This window comes from Hypomesus transpacificus, chromosome 10, assembly GCF_021917145.1.
Source record: "Hypomesus transpacificus isolate Combined female chromosome 10, fHypTra1, whole genome shotgun sequence".
Taxonomy (NCBI): Eukaryota; Metazoa; Chordata; class Actinopteri; order Osmeriformes; family Osmeridae; genus Hypomesus; species Hypomesus transpacificus.
Window position 1 is genome coordinate 12,602,630 of NC_061069.1, and position 17,109 is coordinate 12,619,738.

General features: G+C 49.8%; 1 protein-coding gene across 2 annotated transcripts in view; it reads right to left on the bottom strand.

The window, feature by feature from the left end:
• The window catches only part of nrp1a (neuropilin 1a), a 34,910-nt gene that overhangs the window by 2,837 nt on the left and 14,964 nt on the right, over positions 1-17,109 (bottom strand). The window contains exons 4-12 of one of the 2 annotated variants that reach the window (XM_047027456.1): positions 15,016-15,243; positions 12,952-13,110; positions 10,423-10,589; positions 4,818-4,973; positions 3,917-4,061; positions 2,934-3,265; positions 1,864-2,008; positions 707-889; positions 263-301 (exon numbers count right to left, since the gene is read on the bottom strand). In XM_047027456.1, the coding sequence (XP_046883412.1) occupies positions 263-301; positions 707-889; positions 1,864-2,008; positions 2,934-3,265; positions 3,917-4,061; positions 4,818-4,973; positions 10,423-10,589; positions 12,952-13,110; positions 15,016-15,243 (1,554 nt within the window). The remainder of the gene's footprint in view (positions 1-262; positions 302-706; positions 890-1,863; positions 2,009-2,933; positions 3,266-3,916; positions 4,062-4,817; positions 4,974-10,422; positions 10,590-12,951; positions 13,111-15,015; positions 15,244-17,109) is intronic. The other variant, XM_047027457.1, reaches the window with a different exon arrangement.

Below are 17,109 nucleotides of genomic sequence, written 5' to 3' on the forward strand. Positions count from 1 at the left end.
TCTCTCTCTCTCTCTCTCTCTCTCTCTCTCTCTCTCTCTCTCTCTCTCTCTCTCTCTCTCTCTCTCATCTTAAACTAAGTTGAACTGGGAGACAGACAGAGAGAGAGATGAGAGAGAGACAGACAGACAGAGAGAGAGATGAGAGAGAGAGAGACAGACAGACAGACAGACAGAGAGGTGAGAGAGAGATGAGAGACAGACAGACAGAGAGACAGACAGACAGAGAAAGAGAAGACGTCCTCTCAGTGAGGATCCTTCCTACCTGGCATGATGTCCAGAAGAGGATCTACCGTGGTGCCATCTGTCAAGACACAGACGAAGACCATTAGGAGTTGCCCCGGTAACGTGGCGTGGCGGGCCCCCAGAGGGGAGCCAGCCAACCCCCCCCGACACTTCCTGACGTCTCATCCTGAACCGCCACGCTCTGACAACTCAGGAGCTCAGAGGAGAGTCTCCACACAGCCCACAGACAGTGCTAGCACCTGGCAGGTGCTTTACCTCTATAGAGCTGAGTGTATATGTGTGTGTGTGTGTGTTTATGTGTGTGTGTGTGTATATGTGTGTGTGTATGTGTGTGTGAGCGTGTGTGTATATGTGTGTGTATGTGTGTTTGTGAGCAGGTGTGTGTATATGTGTGTGAGCATGTGTGTATATGTGTGTGTATGTGTGTGTGTGAGCAGGTGTGTGTATATGTGTGTGTGTGTACCGGTGGCGTCGTGGAGGTCTGGCGTCTCCGTGCTGCCGTAGCAGCTGGCCTGGGACTCGTCACAGCCCTCCGTGGTCGTGGTCGAGCCGGACACGGTCACGGTCGGGTTGGTGGTCGCTCCAAATGTGGTCGCAGAGAACGTGGTCACAACAGCCGTGGTGGGCGGAGCTAGAGTTGTGGGCTCTGGAGACAGAGAGAGAGAGACAGAGAGTGAGAAAAAGAGAGGCAGAGAGAGAGAGAGAGAAAGAAAGAGAGGCAGAGAGAGAGAGAGACAGAGAAAGAGAGAGAGAGAAAGAGAGAGTGAGAAAAAGAGAGGCAGAGAGAGAGAGGGGGAGAGAGAAACAGTGAGAGAAAGGCACAGAAAGAGAGATAGAGATTAGATATGGACCTCGTGCTGTTGTGTTGGTAACTGTCATCATAGTAATGTCTGGTGACAGGTAACTGTAAACCTGTGTGATGAAGCATCAGAGGATGTCATCATCAAGGCTTGAAGCTGGAGATTTTAATAAAACAAGATTGCTCAACGCAGAGCAAATGCGTGTGTGAGTGTGTGTGTCTGCATGGACCTGTGGAACAACAGAACCCAGGTTTTCCATAGAGACCAGCTCACCATATTGTGAGCGTTTGAAGTGTGTGTGTGTGTGCGTGCGTGCGTGCATTCTGCCTTGTGCTTTTATGCTCTCTCTTTGAAGTGGAACTGTATTGATCTGGGACAGATAGAGAGAACCACAGTCTATGAGCTGCCATATCCCCTCTCATCCCCTCTCCTCCCTCTCCTCCTCCCCTCCCCTCTCCCCTCCTCTCTTCCTGACCTCTGCTCTCCTCTTTTTGCCCTCTCATCTCTTTCTCCTCTCTTCTCATCTCTTCCTCCTCTCCTCTCATCTCTTCCTCCACTCTCCTCTCTGCTCCTCCATAACAAAGACGCTTTCAACTGTTTCCTATCTTCCTCCCTACAGGGGAATCTGATCCCCATACCAGACTCAGGTTGACACACATACACACACTCTCTTTCTATGTCTCTCTGATTGACACAGACTGGCTGGCTGGCTAATTGCAGTTGTTTGACTGTCTGACTGACTGAATGACTGACTGATGGCTGGTGTGACTGGTTCAGACCGGCTGGTGTGACTGGTCCAGACCGGTTCAGGCTGGCTCACCCAGGATGTCGCAGCCCAGCAGCTCCAGCCTCAGGCCCAGGCCCTCTGTCGTGGCTCTCTCTGGGTACACCCGCACGAAACGAGACCGCAGCGGTCCTAGAGCCCGCAGCTCCGGGGTGTCGTGGTTCTGGTTCCCTATGAAGGTCTGAGGGGAGGAGGGGTAGGGTGGAGAGGAGAGCGGAGACAGGAGGTGAAAGAGAGGAGAGAGGAGGGGAAGGACAAGGGAGGATAATAAGAGAGGAGAGGTCAGAGGTCAACTGAGAAATTGATTAAAAGTCACCGGTCCATAAAAAAAACCCTGAAAGAATTGAATCTATTTTTAGGCCAATGTACGCCTATCTGAGGACAGTCCGGTCTGTCCTCCTCTGTTGGAGAACATATGAACATGGTTATCCCCCGTCGTGTTCAGCTAGCACAACACCGCCTGACACCACTGCTAGCCTGGTCTGGACTTCTTTTATTCCATTCTGGAACTTTCTATCAAAGGGAATCCTGGTGTGGAAGTACTGCTGTGGGTGTGGGTGTGTAGCGTGTGTAAACGGCGTGTGTGTGTGTGTGAGGTGCAACGGCTGCAGAAGACATGCTTCCTGTGGGTGTTTGAAACCTGCTGGCTGTGAGAGAGACAGAGACAGAGACAGAGAGAGACAGAGACAGAGACAGAGACAGAGACAGAGACAGAGAGAGACAGACACAGAGACAGAGACAGACAGACAGAGACAGAGAGACAGAGACAGAGGCGGAGACAGAGACAGGAAGCAGGAGAGTGTCTCTGGATCACACAACCATCTGGAGGAGAGGGAGTGAGGGGGCACGTGGACAGGCACGGACACTGGGCTGGTGTGTGTGTGTGCGTGCGTGTGTGTGTGTGTGAATTAAATCAAGCCTCTGAATGAAAGCCCTTGAATCAACCAACTGATTAATCAACGAAGCAACCAACCGATAAAGGATTCATTCATTTTGTAGTTATTTACGATACGAACTAACTAGCAAACTAACGAACCAACAAACTCTTTCACTATACTTGTAATGACATTTGGTCCAGTCAGGACCAGACACAACCTCTTCCCTACCTTGGGCTTAGTTCCGTTCTCCTCCTTCACCATGGTCCAGTCCACCCCGTCGAGGCTGTGACCCACCCTGAACCTCTTCATGAACACATTCTTGTCCCGGTGCCTGCCGCCCTGCACCACTAACCCGGTCAGCACCTTCTCCTGGCCCAGGTCCACCTGCAGCCACTCGTTCCTGAAGGGCTGCCGGGTTTGCTGCCCGGTCCAGCCCGCACGCCCCGTCAGCAGGCGGGCGTTCTCCGCCACCCAGTCCCGCTCGGCGTGAGACGAGGCGCTGATCTGGCCGTCGGCAATCTGGCCGGAGAGCATGCCTAGCATCCCCGAGCACGGGTAGTCTGGGGGAGGGAGGGCGGGGTTAGTGAGGGGGGCACTTGTTTTATGGGTCTGTGACGCGCTGGGAGCTGAGGAACCATGGTACATTGCATCCAGCCTTCTCGTTAAAGAGGGGAAATGTTGCAAGAGTGTGTGTGAGGTGAATTCTGATTTGGATGTGCACAGGCATGAGGACACACACACGCACACACACACACACAACCCCCAGAGACTGGCTGTGTCATTTCAGCCTCTTAATTATCTTCTTGCAAACTACTCTTGTCTCAGCACAGAGAAGACTCACTGATTCACTGACTCACTGGGTCTCTCTGGGTAGCTGAAGAGTCATGGCTGTTCTCCGCTAAATACAGAAAGAACAGTGACTCAGCTCGATTCTTCCACGTGACTCTCCTAGAGAGTCCTCACCCTCCCTGAGTCTGGCTCATCTCTGGAAACAGACATCGTTCTCAATAAAGGGCAATATCTGATGGTTTGACTGTTTACTAGCTGAAAAGACAGTTTGAGTCACGGTGTGGTTTTGTGTGAGAGGAAACAGAGAGGGAGTAGGTACAGTATGTGTGTGTTTGTACATGTGTGTATGCGTGTATATTTGGAGTGTGTATGACTGTACATGTGTGTCTAGGTGCATGTGTGAGAGCAGCCAAGACACCCACCTGAGGTCCTGCAGCCGTACACTTCGAAGCGCATGCAGATGCCCTGCTCCCAGGATATGGGCCTGACGCGGACGTAGCGAGCCAGCGTCTGCTTGGGCAGGAAGCTGCGCGCCTCGTCCGTGGGGTTGTCGTTCCCCGGGAAGATCTGGAACCCACACAGAGAACAGGACGTCAGCCCCCCGCCAGAGAGCACAGAGAACAGGACGTCAGCCCCCCGCCAGAGAGCACAGAGAACAGGACGTCAGCCCCCCGCCAGAGAGCACAGAGAACAGGACGTCAGCCCCCCGCCAGAGAGCACAGAGAACAGGACGTCAGCCCCCCGCCAGAGAGCACAGAGAACAGGACGTCAGCCCCCCGCCAGAGAGCACAGAGAACAGGACGTCAGCCCCCCGCCAGAGAGCACAGAGAACAGGACGTCAGCCCCCCGCCAGAGAGCACAGAGAACAGGACGTCAGCCCCCCGCCAGAGAGCACAGAGAACAGGACGTCAGCCCCCCGCCAGAGAGCACAGAGAACAGGACGTCAGCCCCCCGCCAGAGAGCACAGAGAACAGGACGTCAGCCCCCCGCTAGAGAGCACAGAGAACAAGACGTCAGCCCCCCGCCAGAGAGACTCATCGCTGGGGCAGGAGGTCCACGCTGGGGCAGGGTCCTGCACGCACAGGGTTCTCCTTTCGTTTACATTTAGTAATTTAACAGATGCTCTTATCCAGAGCGACTTACATGGAGTACAGGGACATTCAAACCGAGGCAAATAAGGTGAAGTCCCTTGCCCAAGGTCACAATGTCATTTCGCACGGCCAGGAATCGAACCGGCAACCTTCTGATTCCTAGCCCGATTCCGTAACCGCTCAGCCATATGACTCCCCTTTTCTAGAATGTTCTGAGTCCAACGCTTTGTACCTTCTGCCTGGAGCCCTCCTTCACGGTGATCCAGTCGTCTCCGTTGGAGCTCACGTCCACCTTGTAGGAGCGCACAAAGTAGTGCTTCTTGGTCTCCTTGGAGATGGCTCCCTGCGTGCCCACGGCCGAGATGAAGCGCAGGAACCCCAGATCCACCTGGAGACACAGAGACACACCTGAGTGAGAGGTCACCTCCACACACCTGAATGACAGATCACCTCCACACACCTGAATGACAGATCACCTCCACACACCTGAATGACAGATCACCTCCACACGCCTGAGTGACAGATCACCTCCACACGCCTGGGTGAGAGGTCACCTCCACACACCAGTCTGTTTGGGCTTTGAGGCCTATTGTAACTGTGGTGGTTGTTCAAAAAAGATATCTACTTGCCTCTGCATTGTTTTTCCTTCAATTCCTGGAGGGTAAGATTCCGGAGCAAGATAGAGTGTGTGTGTGTGTGTGTATGTTGTCAAACACACTTAATGAGAAGGTTCTAGACAGAGTGCGTGTGAGAACCGGGTCTCTATCAGTCTGAACCAATTTCACGGTTGTCTGACAGCATCACTAATGAGCAGGGTGTGATGAATTGACTGTGTTTATTTGTGTGTGTGTGCTTCTAACGCAACAAGCCACGGGGGTTGCTTGTGAGTGACCTTTGACCCGGGCCCTGTACATTCACAACCAGACAAACGTAAACAACAACAAACATGCCTGACTCAACCTCCCATGTGTGACCGACAGCACCAGAGGCCACTCTGACTGGGCCTGTTGGAGTCTGCTCAGCCTCCTGACTGTAGAACTGCAAACAGACAGGCTTGGATTACGTCATCTTGGATTACGACTTCACCTGAACAGGTCGTCGCCCCTTTTTAAACTCACAGGATTAGTGTTTTGGTGAATTCTGACGATTTCACAACTCAGAAATGGTGAAAAGTTTTTTGGGGGTCCGAAAGCAGAATCTAGATAAGTTAGAACTGTCCTCTTTAAAGCTGAAATAATGAACTTGTTTATGTTCTTGTCTTCATTCTATGAACAACTGCACTAGCCCAACTGTCTCTCAATAAACTTCCAAGAATTTACAGAAAGTCAGTCAGGCCCTTACACGTAAAAACGAGTTCTATGAAGTGAACTAGTTCCGGCCTATGCTGAAACCAACAGCTCAACAGTGACATGACGCTGGTGATACAGCACCCTTGAGTTATGTACAGTGTAAATGTGGGTGTGTAATTACATCATCAGAGACCGCTAAGACACTAGGACTGGAAGATTCTCCTGATTTAGCCTCTCTTTCCTCTCTCTCTTTCCTCTCTTCTCTCTTTCAATCTATCTTGGTTTCTCTCTCTGCACCCTCCCCCCCCCCTCTCTTCTCTAGGAAAGTGAAGGAAATAGTTTCCCAGAGGGGTGTGTGGGCTGGGTAACCGACAGAGCAGCAGGAGTTTTGAGGGGATGCAGAGTTCCCAGCCAGAGTCAGACACGGATTCAAAACTGAGAACGCTGGGGGGTTCCAAGAACGTTTGGAACACGGAACACAAGCGAGGCACAATTCCAAACGACGCACTTTTTTTTTTTTTTTAAAGAGCGTGTTAGAAAACTCCACCAGGAAAAACGTGACACTAACCACATACATCTGCAACAACTCCTCCACATCCTGCCCCTGCGCCTGCCAGACAGAAACTTTCACGCTGCATCAATCCAACGACATCACGACACAACAACGTACTGCCAAAGACGAGTCTTGACTGTCTCGTCTGTGAAAGGAAAGCCCTCCAGTGTTCAGTCCTGGCCCTTCGCTCCCCCCCAGGGCTCCGTCTCCCCCAGCCTGGCCTCATCCTCCAGGCTTCCTCTGAGCTGAATCAGGGACCTAATCACTCCCCCATATTCTAATTACTCAACACTTGGCACCCTCGCTGGCGGGTCTGAAAATAGTCCCGCTCAGGTCTTTAATGGAGAAAACAATAGAAGGGAGGGGGGCTGGAGGAGGGGGGGGGGGCTGGAGGAGTGGAGGAGTTGGGGAGGTGGAGGTGGGGGTGGATGTGTAGGGAGGGGGTTCGTTCAAACAGTCTGTGACTAAACGAGATTGAACAAAAACATTGGCGCTTCCTTCAAAAAACAGGATATTGATGTGTTGTTTTTTTCTTCTCTCAGGAGGAAAGCATACTGGTAATCAGCGATGCTGTGACCCACATTCTTTGTCGGATTTCTCTTTCTGTGTTTTCTTAAGAAAGTGCCGTCCCGAGGAGTGAGACGGGCCAGCTCAGAGGAGAGGGAGAAGGAGAAGAGAGAGGGAGAAGGAGAGAGGGAGATGGAGAATGAGAGGGAAAGAGAGAGAGGGAGAAGGAGAGGGAGAAGGAGAGGGAGAGACGGAGAGAGGGAGAGGGAGAGGGAAAGAGAGAGGGAGAAGGAGAAGGGGAGAAGGAGAGGGCCCGCGACCGCATGTTCGGACCGCGAGATGTTTGGCGAGGTGGGAAAAAACAGCACATGTTGCTTCTCTTGCTGAACACGATGCCTTGAAGTGACAGTGCCACCCAGTGCACAGCCAGCAGTGCGTGGGCGGGTGACCCGGTCGACACAGACCACTCGGACCAGGCCTCAAGCCAGAGCAGCAGTGTTTCTAACCGAGAAAATATGCGAGAAACACGAGAAACGGCGAGGAAAAAATTTAAATAAACGGCAAGGGGAAGCCAGGAGAAAGGGTGTGTGAAATCAAAGCGTTGGAAAAAACAAACCAGCTAGCTACAGACACGGCTATAGCGACTACTGGGTGGAAGGAAAACAGCAGCAGTCAGCGCTAACAACCCTGCCCCCTTTAAATCATAAACTATTTAGCAAGGAACTGGTTACACTGGGCTTTTCTTTACCCTGACAGGGCAATTCAGCTCAAGCCAAACGTCTAACAGGGAACTCTTCTCGTTTTTCAGCATTTAGCCTCTGAGATATCCCCGAGTTCAAGCCCTCGCCCTGTCAGTGTCTGTCCCTGGCCTACGCATCTAGAGTTACCGGCTGATTTGTGTCAGAGCTTCCTGTATAGGCGTTTTCAGGCGCTTCACTCCAGTCTGGAGTTTCTCAAAGCGACTCGGAAGACAGGAGATTCTAGAGGGACCCTGGAGGATTCTCTGTTTTCACATTTCTGCCTTTTAAAATAAGACTCCAAATGTGTTTTCCAGATGCATACTTCTCTCTCGCCCTCCTCCTCTCTCTTTTTTTTATGTTTTCCTGATTGCGTCACACAGACGAGACAAACGTTTCTCTTCAAGCAGAAGACGTTTATAAATACCGTGACTAGAAGAGGAAGGAAATATTTCCTGAGTTGACCTCATAGCTTTGAATAACATGTCAATCTACAGCAAACTACCATATTGGAGATAGATCATCTCCATGAACTGGAATGGATGACAGTTGGACCAATATTGGCATCTGGATGAAACTTACCTTCCAGAGCCTCAGCTTTAATCATATATAGAGGATGTTGAAATAAATAATTAGTGCAAACCACATAAATACGTTTGATTTATCATAACGGGGTGCAAAGTGACTGTCCTGTCCTCGACCATCCTAAATGCCCGTGCAAACTCCTCGAAATAACGTTATGAATGATAGCGGTCTGAAAATAGGATCAATAAAACATAAACGTCTCAAAATGACAAATAGGGGGGTGCGTGGTGAAGGCACACGTGCATGAATTAACCATCCCATAATAGTCATCTGAAGTAAGATGAATGGAGATCTGAGGAAGAACACACCATGCTGGGTATGGGCTAGGCTGCGCAGCATACTTAATCAAATAAAATGGAAAATTCTGTCCGCAAAAACACCAGTCGTAACTCAGACGCCTTGCGAAAGCAAAGGGACCAGAACAGCTGAGTTACTTAGCCTATAAATCACTGTCAGAAGGCTCCTCTACGCTGCTACACTGTGAGGAGAACTCCAACAATGTACAGTAGTCACTTTTTTTTTTTTTTTGCACCAGAGAGCATTGACTAAGACGAACTACTCGACCCAAGTTGTACAAGGACCAGAAATGTTCCGATGAGTCCTCAAGGGGAAACTGGTCTTTGAGATTCATTCTAATATAGCCAATTAAATCAATTATGAATGTAGCCAATTAAATCAATACATATGAATACAACCAATTAAAGCAATCCTACAGCCTATTAATCAATACATTTGAATTTAGCCAGTTAAATCAATACATCTGAACACAGCCAATTCAATCAATTCATTTCATGGGACCAACATGTGACCTCAGAGTCCAGATCGACCTGTGGTTCTGTGAGATCCCTGAACCTGGGGGAGTACACCCAGTATCTTCACAGCCTGAACACAGTCACCCCAGCCAGGGAACCCAGTCACCCCAGCCAGGGAACACAGTCACCCAAGCCAGGGAACACAGTCACCCCAGCCAGGGAACCCAGTCACCAAAGCCAGGGAACGCAGTCACCCCAGCCAGGGAACCCAGTCACCCCAGCCAGGGAACACAGTCACCCCAGCCAGGGAACCCAGTCACCCCAGCCAGGGAACACAGTCAGCCCAGCCAGGAAACACAGTCACCCCAGTGTTTGTACTCTCATGATCCCTCTACTCACCAAATAAAGAATTCCCCAGACAGACAATAACCTCTCTCTGAGGGAAAAGCTAATGCTAGTTAAAGCTGCGATGCTGACTTCCTGTGAGACTGTGTCAAATCCCACAGGAAGGAAGTACTGGTGTGTTCTCACCGTCGGGGGCATTGTGGGTCTTCCTCCTAGTTCCTGTCCATCACAATAGGCCGGGACTGGGCCCCGCCCTATTTGGGTTAGGGTTAAGTATAAGACCTCTCCTATCTTACTTCACTCCCTCAGAACATCCTAGCTAAGACACTGGGGATGGGAGGGTGTGTGTATGTGTGTGTGTGTGTGTGTGTGTGTGTGTGTGTGTGTGTGTGTGTGTGTCTGCGGGGGGATATGGGTTAAGTAAATAAACGAAAAATAACTCAGTACTGCAAGCCAATTTCCCTCCAATGACCACCACGTGAACAGGCTTCAGGGAGAAGTCGTGATGTTGTGCGGATTAAACCGGATGACTCCGGTTTTTGACCTGAGGGCAGTGTAAATTAGCCTATAGGAGGCGAGATGCTACAGGGCTTGCTGGCGGCAGAAACATAGGCATACATAAGAAACAGGCGTCTCGCGTCCGTACTTATAAATAGCCACATACGAGTCCTCGTGTTTGTGTTATCCTAAAGCAGGGATGAGTTGCGATTTGCCACATTCTGCACACTGTACTTCACTGTAACATTAGCTGTTGATGTGGCTTATTTTGATGGTGAGATTATTTACGTCTTTGACTAAATGACACGCTCACAGAAACTTTTGGGTGAAGGCTGGTTTGATCTTCTGATCTGCATGTTTTTTAACCTTTTAAACCCTTTGTTAACATGAAGCTATTATTAATTAATTTTGTACCCCTTTTTAATCCATTGGCTCAAAATATTGCTGTGACGCCTAGCCTTTATCTTACAGAAAGCCTACCTCACTGTATTCATGCTATAGGTAGCGTGTAACTAACTTGGCAGTATCCATGCTATCGATCAGTTTCATGGCTAGTTAGCTCATAACCTACCTGTATCCACTCCCTGGCGGAGTCGTCCGAAGGCGTCCATCCGTTCTCCTTGTAGTTGAGACGTGATCGCTCCGGCGCCCAGTTGGGGTTGTACTGTGAAGAAGCGCTGATCTGGTCAGAAGTGATCTCCCCTGACTCCATACCCATAGCTTCCACACACGCGAAGTCTGTTGACAACAGAGGATGTGGAAATGATTTAGCAAATAGTGTATAGCCTACATCCTGTCGACCGTTATTTAACCTATATATTAACTAAGACATTTTGGCCTATCGTTTTACTCGTTGAATGACATGCTAACAATGATTAAAGTGTGACCGATAACAGACAGGTATTGGATGATTGAGTGAAACATTTGTAGGCTACCAGTTGATACGCCGTCGACTCCGAACATTCACAACCTAGTGACTTATGTAAATAGACCACAATGAACTTATTGAGAAATGCCATTCTAGCGACATGAGATATGGGAACTTCCGTGGGACTTGAACGCAACTCTGAATTCCCCTCTGAGAGAAGCAATTCAGATAAGAGTAATGGATTTTTACTGTGCTTCATCCGGAAAAAAACGTCCCGGCAGTTTCCCTCCGCTTAGCCGAAATAAGAGAGCGAGGTCATGTATTTCTCAACAGTGCCTACTCGGAGATTACACTCCAGAAGGACTTTCCAGTTGAAAGATCCACTCCAAATATTCAAGCTGGAACAAAGAGCGTGCAGCTCTTCAGAAGTTCTTGTAAATGTTTTTCACGACCCCTCCCCCCAGGTGACCCGTCCTTCAATGTTACTGTCTGGGAGCTGACACAGCACTGGGGTCGCTGCCGTGTCTGACACACACACACACACACACACACATACAAACACACACACACGTACACACACACACACTTACAAACACACACACACACGTACAAACACACACACACACAGAGGGGAGTCAGGGCCAAAAGCTAATATTCTACTCTAGTGTGTTCTTTTAAGAATGCTCTCAGCAGGGGGTATGGAGGGCACAGCATGTGTGTCTGTGTGTTGTGTGTGTCTGTGTGTTGTGTGTGAGTGTGTGTGTGTGTATTAGGGAGGGGGGGGGGCGGCTGGAGACGCAAGGTCTGCCTGACCCCCCCTGACACTCACAGCCCACAAAAACACAAACTTGTCACAACATTGTAAACACTACAGGCCCAGACCCCCCCCCCCCTCCCCAGACCAGGGAGCTACTGAAACAGGGAGCTAATTCTCTACTATCTATTCATGAGGCATTAGACCTGGACTCGACTGATATCTCACCACCCAAATCACCATCCTCAAAGACCTTATCTGACACATATTCTCTCACTCTCTTGCTCACTCTCTCCATCTCCTCACATCACAGTCACAGCATGAGGTGCTGATGACAGGCCAGATAAGATAAAGACGTTTGGAAGAAAGTGAAGAAATGAAGATATCTGACATCTATCTCTATTTTGCGCTGTCCTCCCACGTAATGAAAAAAAAAATATTAGAAAAGTTTTCCAAAAGAGTTGGGGAATACACACACACATAACATATAACATACACACACACAAAAAAAGTGATAGTAAATGTTGTGGAAAAGTTTATGTGATTCGGTTCACTAGAGGGCCTTTATTTCAATCTGTCACGCCTTGCTGGAGAACTGGTGATGGGAGAACACATATCTCCACACGTATGGGTCCACTGTGAAAATACTACCGCTGGCCAGCCCTCTGAGTGTGTGTGTGTCTGCAAGGCAGAGTGTGTGAGACGAAGTGTGTAAGAGTAGGTGTGTATTTGTCAGGGAAAGAATGTGAATTCATCTGTGTGTGTGTGTGTCTCCAGCCATCTGGGATCATTAGAGCTGTGTCTTAACACCAGCTCTCCTCTTAGCCATCGGGAGAACTGCTTTGTGGACAGATTTACATCTGATAGGGGACCTGTGTGCACCAAAACAAACACACGTACGCACACACACACTCATACACAAGCGTATACACTCAGGAGCACACACACACACACATTCCTTCAGGGTGAACGAGTCAGGTGACCCCGCTGTTCCTCTGGGGCCCTAAATTATCCGCAGCAATCTGGGGAAATTCCAACATGACAGTCTTCGTGAAATCGTTCATCTGGACTGATAGGACAGACCCCACAAACACGCCAGCAACTACAAAAACACTGCAAGAGGGACAAGATCTAACGGTCATCAACAACTAAACGACACAGGCACACAATCCAACTCTGCTCCACAACTACAGTAGAAACACATGTTCTGACTGCAGAGAGGGTGGTGCAGAGAGGGTGGCGCAGAGAGGGTGAGTGTTGTACGTGTGTAAGATAGGGAGTCAGATGGCTGAGCGGTGAGGGAATCGGACTAGTAACCCAAAAGTTGCTGGATCGATTCCCCGCCGTGCCAAATGACGTTGTGTCCTTGGGCAAGGCACTTCACCCTACTTGCCTTGGGGAGAATGTCCCTGACTTACTGTAAGTTGCTCTGGATAAGAGCGTCTGCTTAATGTAATGTAAGCTGTGGCCCAACTCACGCTCCGAGGCCTCAGGCCGCTCGCGGACCGTGTAGTTGGCAGAGAAGCCCTCCTTGGCGATGGCGTTGTCCGTGGTAATGGTCATGGACAGGATGCCCGTGTAGGAGATGACACGGCCCGGGGAACTCTGGCCACAGTAGCGCCCGATGTGGGGGCCCACTGGAGGGGAGAGGAGGAACGAGGAAAGAAGAAAATAGTGGAAGGGTAGGAAGAGATACAGAGAGAGATACGGAGACATGGAGAGGGAGAGAGATATAGAGAGAAGGGGGAGAGAGGATGGAGGTGAGAAATAGAGAGAGAGATATAGAGAGAAGGGGGAGAGAGGAGGGAGGTGAGAAATAGAGAGAGAGATAAATAGAGAGAATGTGGAGAGAGGAGAGAGGTGAGAAATTGAGAGAGAGAGGGACAGGTAGAAAGATGGAGAGGGAGAGAGATATAGAGAGAAGGGAAAGAGAGGAGGGAGGTGAGAAATAGAGAGAGAGGGATAGGTAAAGAGATGGAGAGAGATCAGAAGAGGAGAGAGAGAGGAAGAAATTGTAAAAAGAAGAGGTTAAAGAAAAAAGAAAGGGGAAGAGAGGAGGAAAAGAGAAATCCGTCAGCTTGATCAACACTAAGCAACCAAAGTATCTCCATCAATCTCCAGTCTACATTTCCTTGCCTAAACCTCTATTTCTTATTCGCTAATAAGAAACATGACCTACTTACAGTAAAACCACAGTCAGAACACTTATATATATAGAATGCCATGTAGATTCGACAACTCCTCCCCTCTCACTTGTCATTTGTGGTGTGATGCAGTCGGGCTGCCAGCCAGGTGACTGGCACATTCCCAGGGTTCCTCACCTACACCTTCACAGGTGTCTGCCTCGCTACTCAGATCCCTTTGTCTGCTAGCATAGATTCCCTTTTATGTTTTTATTTGTTTAGCAGATGCTTTCATCCAAAGGTATGTACAAATGGTGCATGTAGAAAGTACAACCAAAGGCTGAGCATCAGAAGCGCTTGGTTCTAACAGTGTTTCTCAGCTCAGACACCAAAGAAAGAAGCTGGGGTCCGATCAAGCTCGTCTTGAGCCGTAACCTGAAGTATTCTTTCTGAGCCGTTTCAACGATGAAACGGTTTTAGGACAGAAAAGAGTTCATGTTTTCAGAAGCCTGCAGTGTGTGTGCCTTCACATGCACCACACGCTGTACACACACAGTGATCCAGCTCATCTCCCAGCGATCTGTCTCGCTTCATCCTCCGGGACCTACATTGTCTGTTATCTTTGTTGTCACACACACACACACACACTGTCACACACACAATGGCCAGGAACACAGAGCGTTGGCAGATATGATAAGCAGAGAACACGCAGGTCTGGAGGGGGAGCCAGCAACGTGATGTTTGCTGGCGTCACCTGAAAGCGAGCGCTTGTGCGGTTCGGCCTTTTCTTTAGAGCTGCGCCAGTCATCTGGTTGGCACGGCGCCAGGATCGAGGAGGAAGTCCTCTGATGCCAGCCAATCAGAGAGGTGGGCATCTGGGAACCATGGGGCCTTGGCACTCACAATCTATAGACTTCCTGTCTTTCTCTCTGAGCCGGAGACCAATCACGCAACAATGCAGTCTGGGAAATGTAGTCCAGAGGGGAAACAAATCATGGGGGCATAATGGACATTCTGTCTCATTGATCTGTACTGTTAATGCCTGCAGGCCTCAGGGGAAGGCTGCTGTGTTGTCGATAAAAAGCTCAGTCTTGTTCTTCTTCTCCTCATCACATTTTCTTTTGTTTTGTTTTGTTTTTTTCTCAGCCTGTCTTTCTTCTCTCTGTCTCTCTCTCTCTCTCTCTCTCTCTCGCCCTCTCTCTCTCTTTGTCCAATCATAGCCTAATCGTCCTCTTTCATCTCATCTATCTATCCTTCCTTTTCTTTCACCCTTGGTTCGGATCCACCCACCCCCTCCCTCTCCCCTCTTCTCTCCCTCCTTCCACCCTCACACTCCCCATCACTCACTTCCTCCCCTCCCCTCCATCCCCTCTCTCATTCCTGTCACCCTCCCTCCCTCCTCCCCTCCCTCCCCCTCACCTGTGGGATAGCCGTCCCAGATTTCCAGCCAATCGTAGCGGCAGATGGCCCCTGGGGGCGGAGTCGTGTCAGGCTCCATGTCGAAGCTGTCGAACTCCACCAGAATTTCTGCCATCTTGGGGGCGAAGATCATGAAGGTGCAGTCCAGGTTGTTGGGGTACTTGTCGGGGAAGCCTGGGGTCCTAATCACTCCTCTGGAGGCGGTGAAGTTCCTGGAACACTCAGGACCTGAGGAGATGGGAGGACATGTTTTTTAAATATTTATACAATATATTTGACATTTTCTGATTTAATACAATCTGTTACATTTTAATGTCATTTTTTGATCATTCATTTGAATCATGTCAAAATAATTGTAACACATTATGTGTGCGCTAGCTCAGTCTTACAGCAGATTAAATGACATACAGCAGACAGACACCAATCCAAACACAAATCCAGCTATGTCTTGTATTACCGGAACTGTTTCCAATTCACTTTTATCAGACAATCAAGGAAGCGTCTTGCAATTTGCTGATTGGCCCCTTGGTGCCAGAGTGCGTTTCTGTCTGTGTTTTGACTGGGGAGGGGACGGGGAAGGGGGAATGGTATTTATTGAGCGCAGACGCAGAGACTTGTTTATGGAGACCAACAAACCCCCTCATCACCTATCACCGTCTCCACCCCCTCACCCCACCCCCACACAACCCCTGACCCCTCCCTCCCTCCCTCCCTCTCCTGTGTGTATGTATGTACTCTAACATCTAACGTCCTTCATCGAACCCTTTCTAGACCAACTCCTCTTCCCTCCACAGGGAGACCCTCATCTTAGCCGCAGTTTGAAGTGGTGACGGAAAAATTGGCGTTTTCCGAAACCACCAGACATGTGTTTTTGGTTAGAGGAAGCCAGAGAAACCGTAGTAAGAAGAGAGAAGCAGACAAATATAGAGCTTCAGCCCCTGAAGAGGACTCGTATCTATCATTTATCAAAACCACAGACGCATATTATGTGGTGAATGAGGGGCGGGGCTCCAGGGGATGTGACCAATCATTATCCCCCCCCACGTTCATTAGTCAGGGGTTGCGCCCCCTGTGATTCGCTATCTTTAACACAAATGGTGCTTGTCAGACAGCGTTATGGGAAATGTTTATGACAATCTAGCAGCGCTCCTTTTCTTTTGGTAATGATAGACTTTGAGGGAGAGGGAGGGAGGGAGGGAGGGAGGGAGGGAGGGAGGGAGGGAGGGAGGGAGGGAGGGAGGGAGGGAGGGAGGGAGGGAGGGAGGGAGGGAGGGAGGGATGGAGGGAGGGAGGGAGGGAGGGAGGGAAAAAGAAAGAAAGAGTGTAAGGGAGGGAGAGAGAGGTTGAGAGAGAGGAAGGGAAGGAGGGAAGGAAGGAGGCAGGGAGGGACAGAGGGAGGGAGAGGGTACGAGAGTCAGAGAGTGAAAGCTGAGGGACAGAGCTACCACACGTCTCCATGGTAGCGGTGATAGAGGGGAAGTTACAATATGCTCCTGGTCATGCAAGAGATGTTCAATGTTCCAGGAGGGACATGTAACATGTCATGTTGTAGCTGATGCCACTGTCGTTTATGAACACTGGTGGAGACGACCCACATACGGCCCTCAACACGCACACGCACACACACAGGCGCACACACGCTCATGTGCACACACACCAACACGTATACCCAGGCACACGTGTACAAACGCACATTCACACACACGTGCACAGTCCCCCTCCTTGTCCTAGATTCTGCAGTCCTTTCTCTACCAGAGCATCCATCTCGTGTGTGGGTCACCTCTGGAGGTTCCAAGGACAAACAGGCCATTAGCTAAATGAGCCTGGGGTTTCCTGCACCTGTCTGGTCCACACACACACTCACATACACACTGAAACATGCACACACACACACACTTACATACACACTCACATACACACTCACATACACACCGAAACATGCACACATACACTGAAACATACACACACACACACACTGAAACATGCACACTCACACGTGCGCTTTCACACATACAAGCTTCCCTTGGTTCCGTCAGAGCGGTAGCTGAGATGGGCAGGAAGAGAACAAGAAAACAGGAAGTCGGGGGCTTTTGT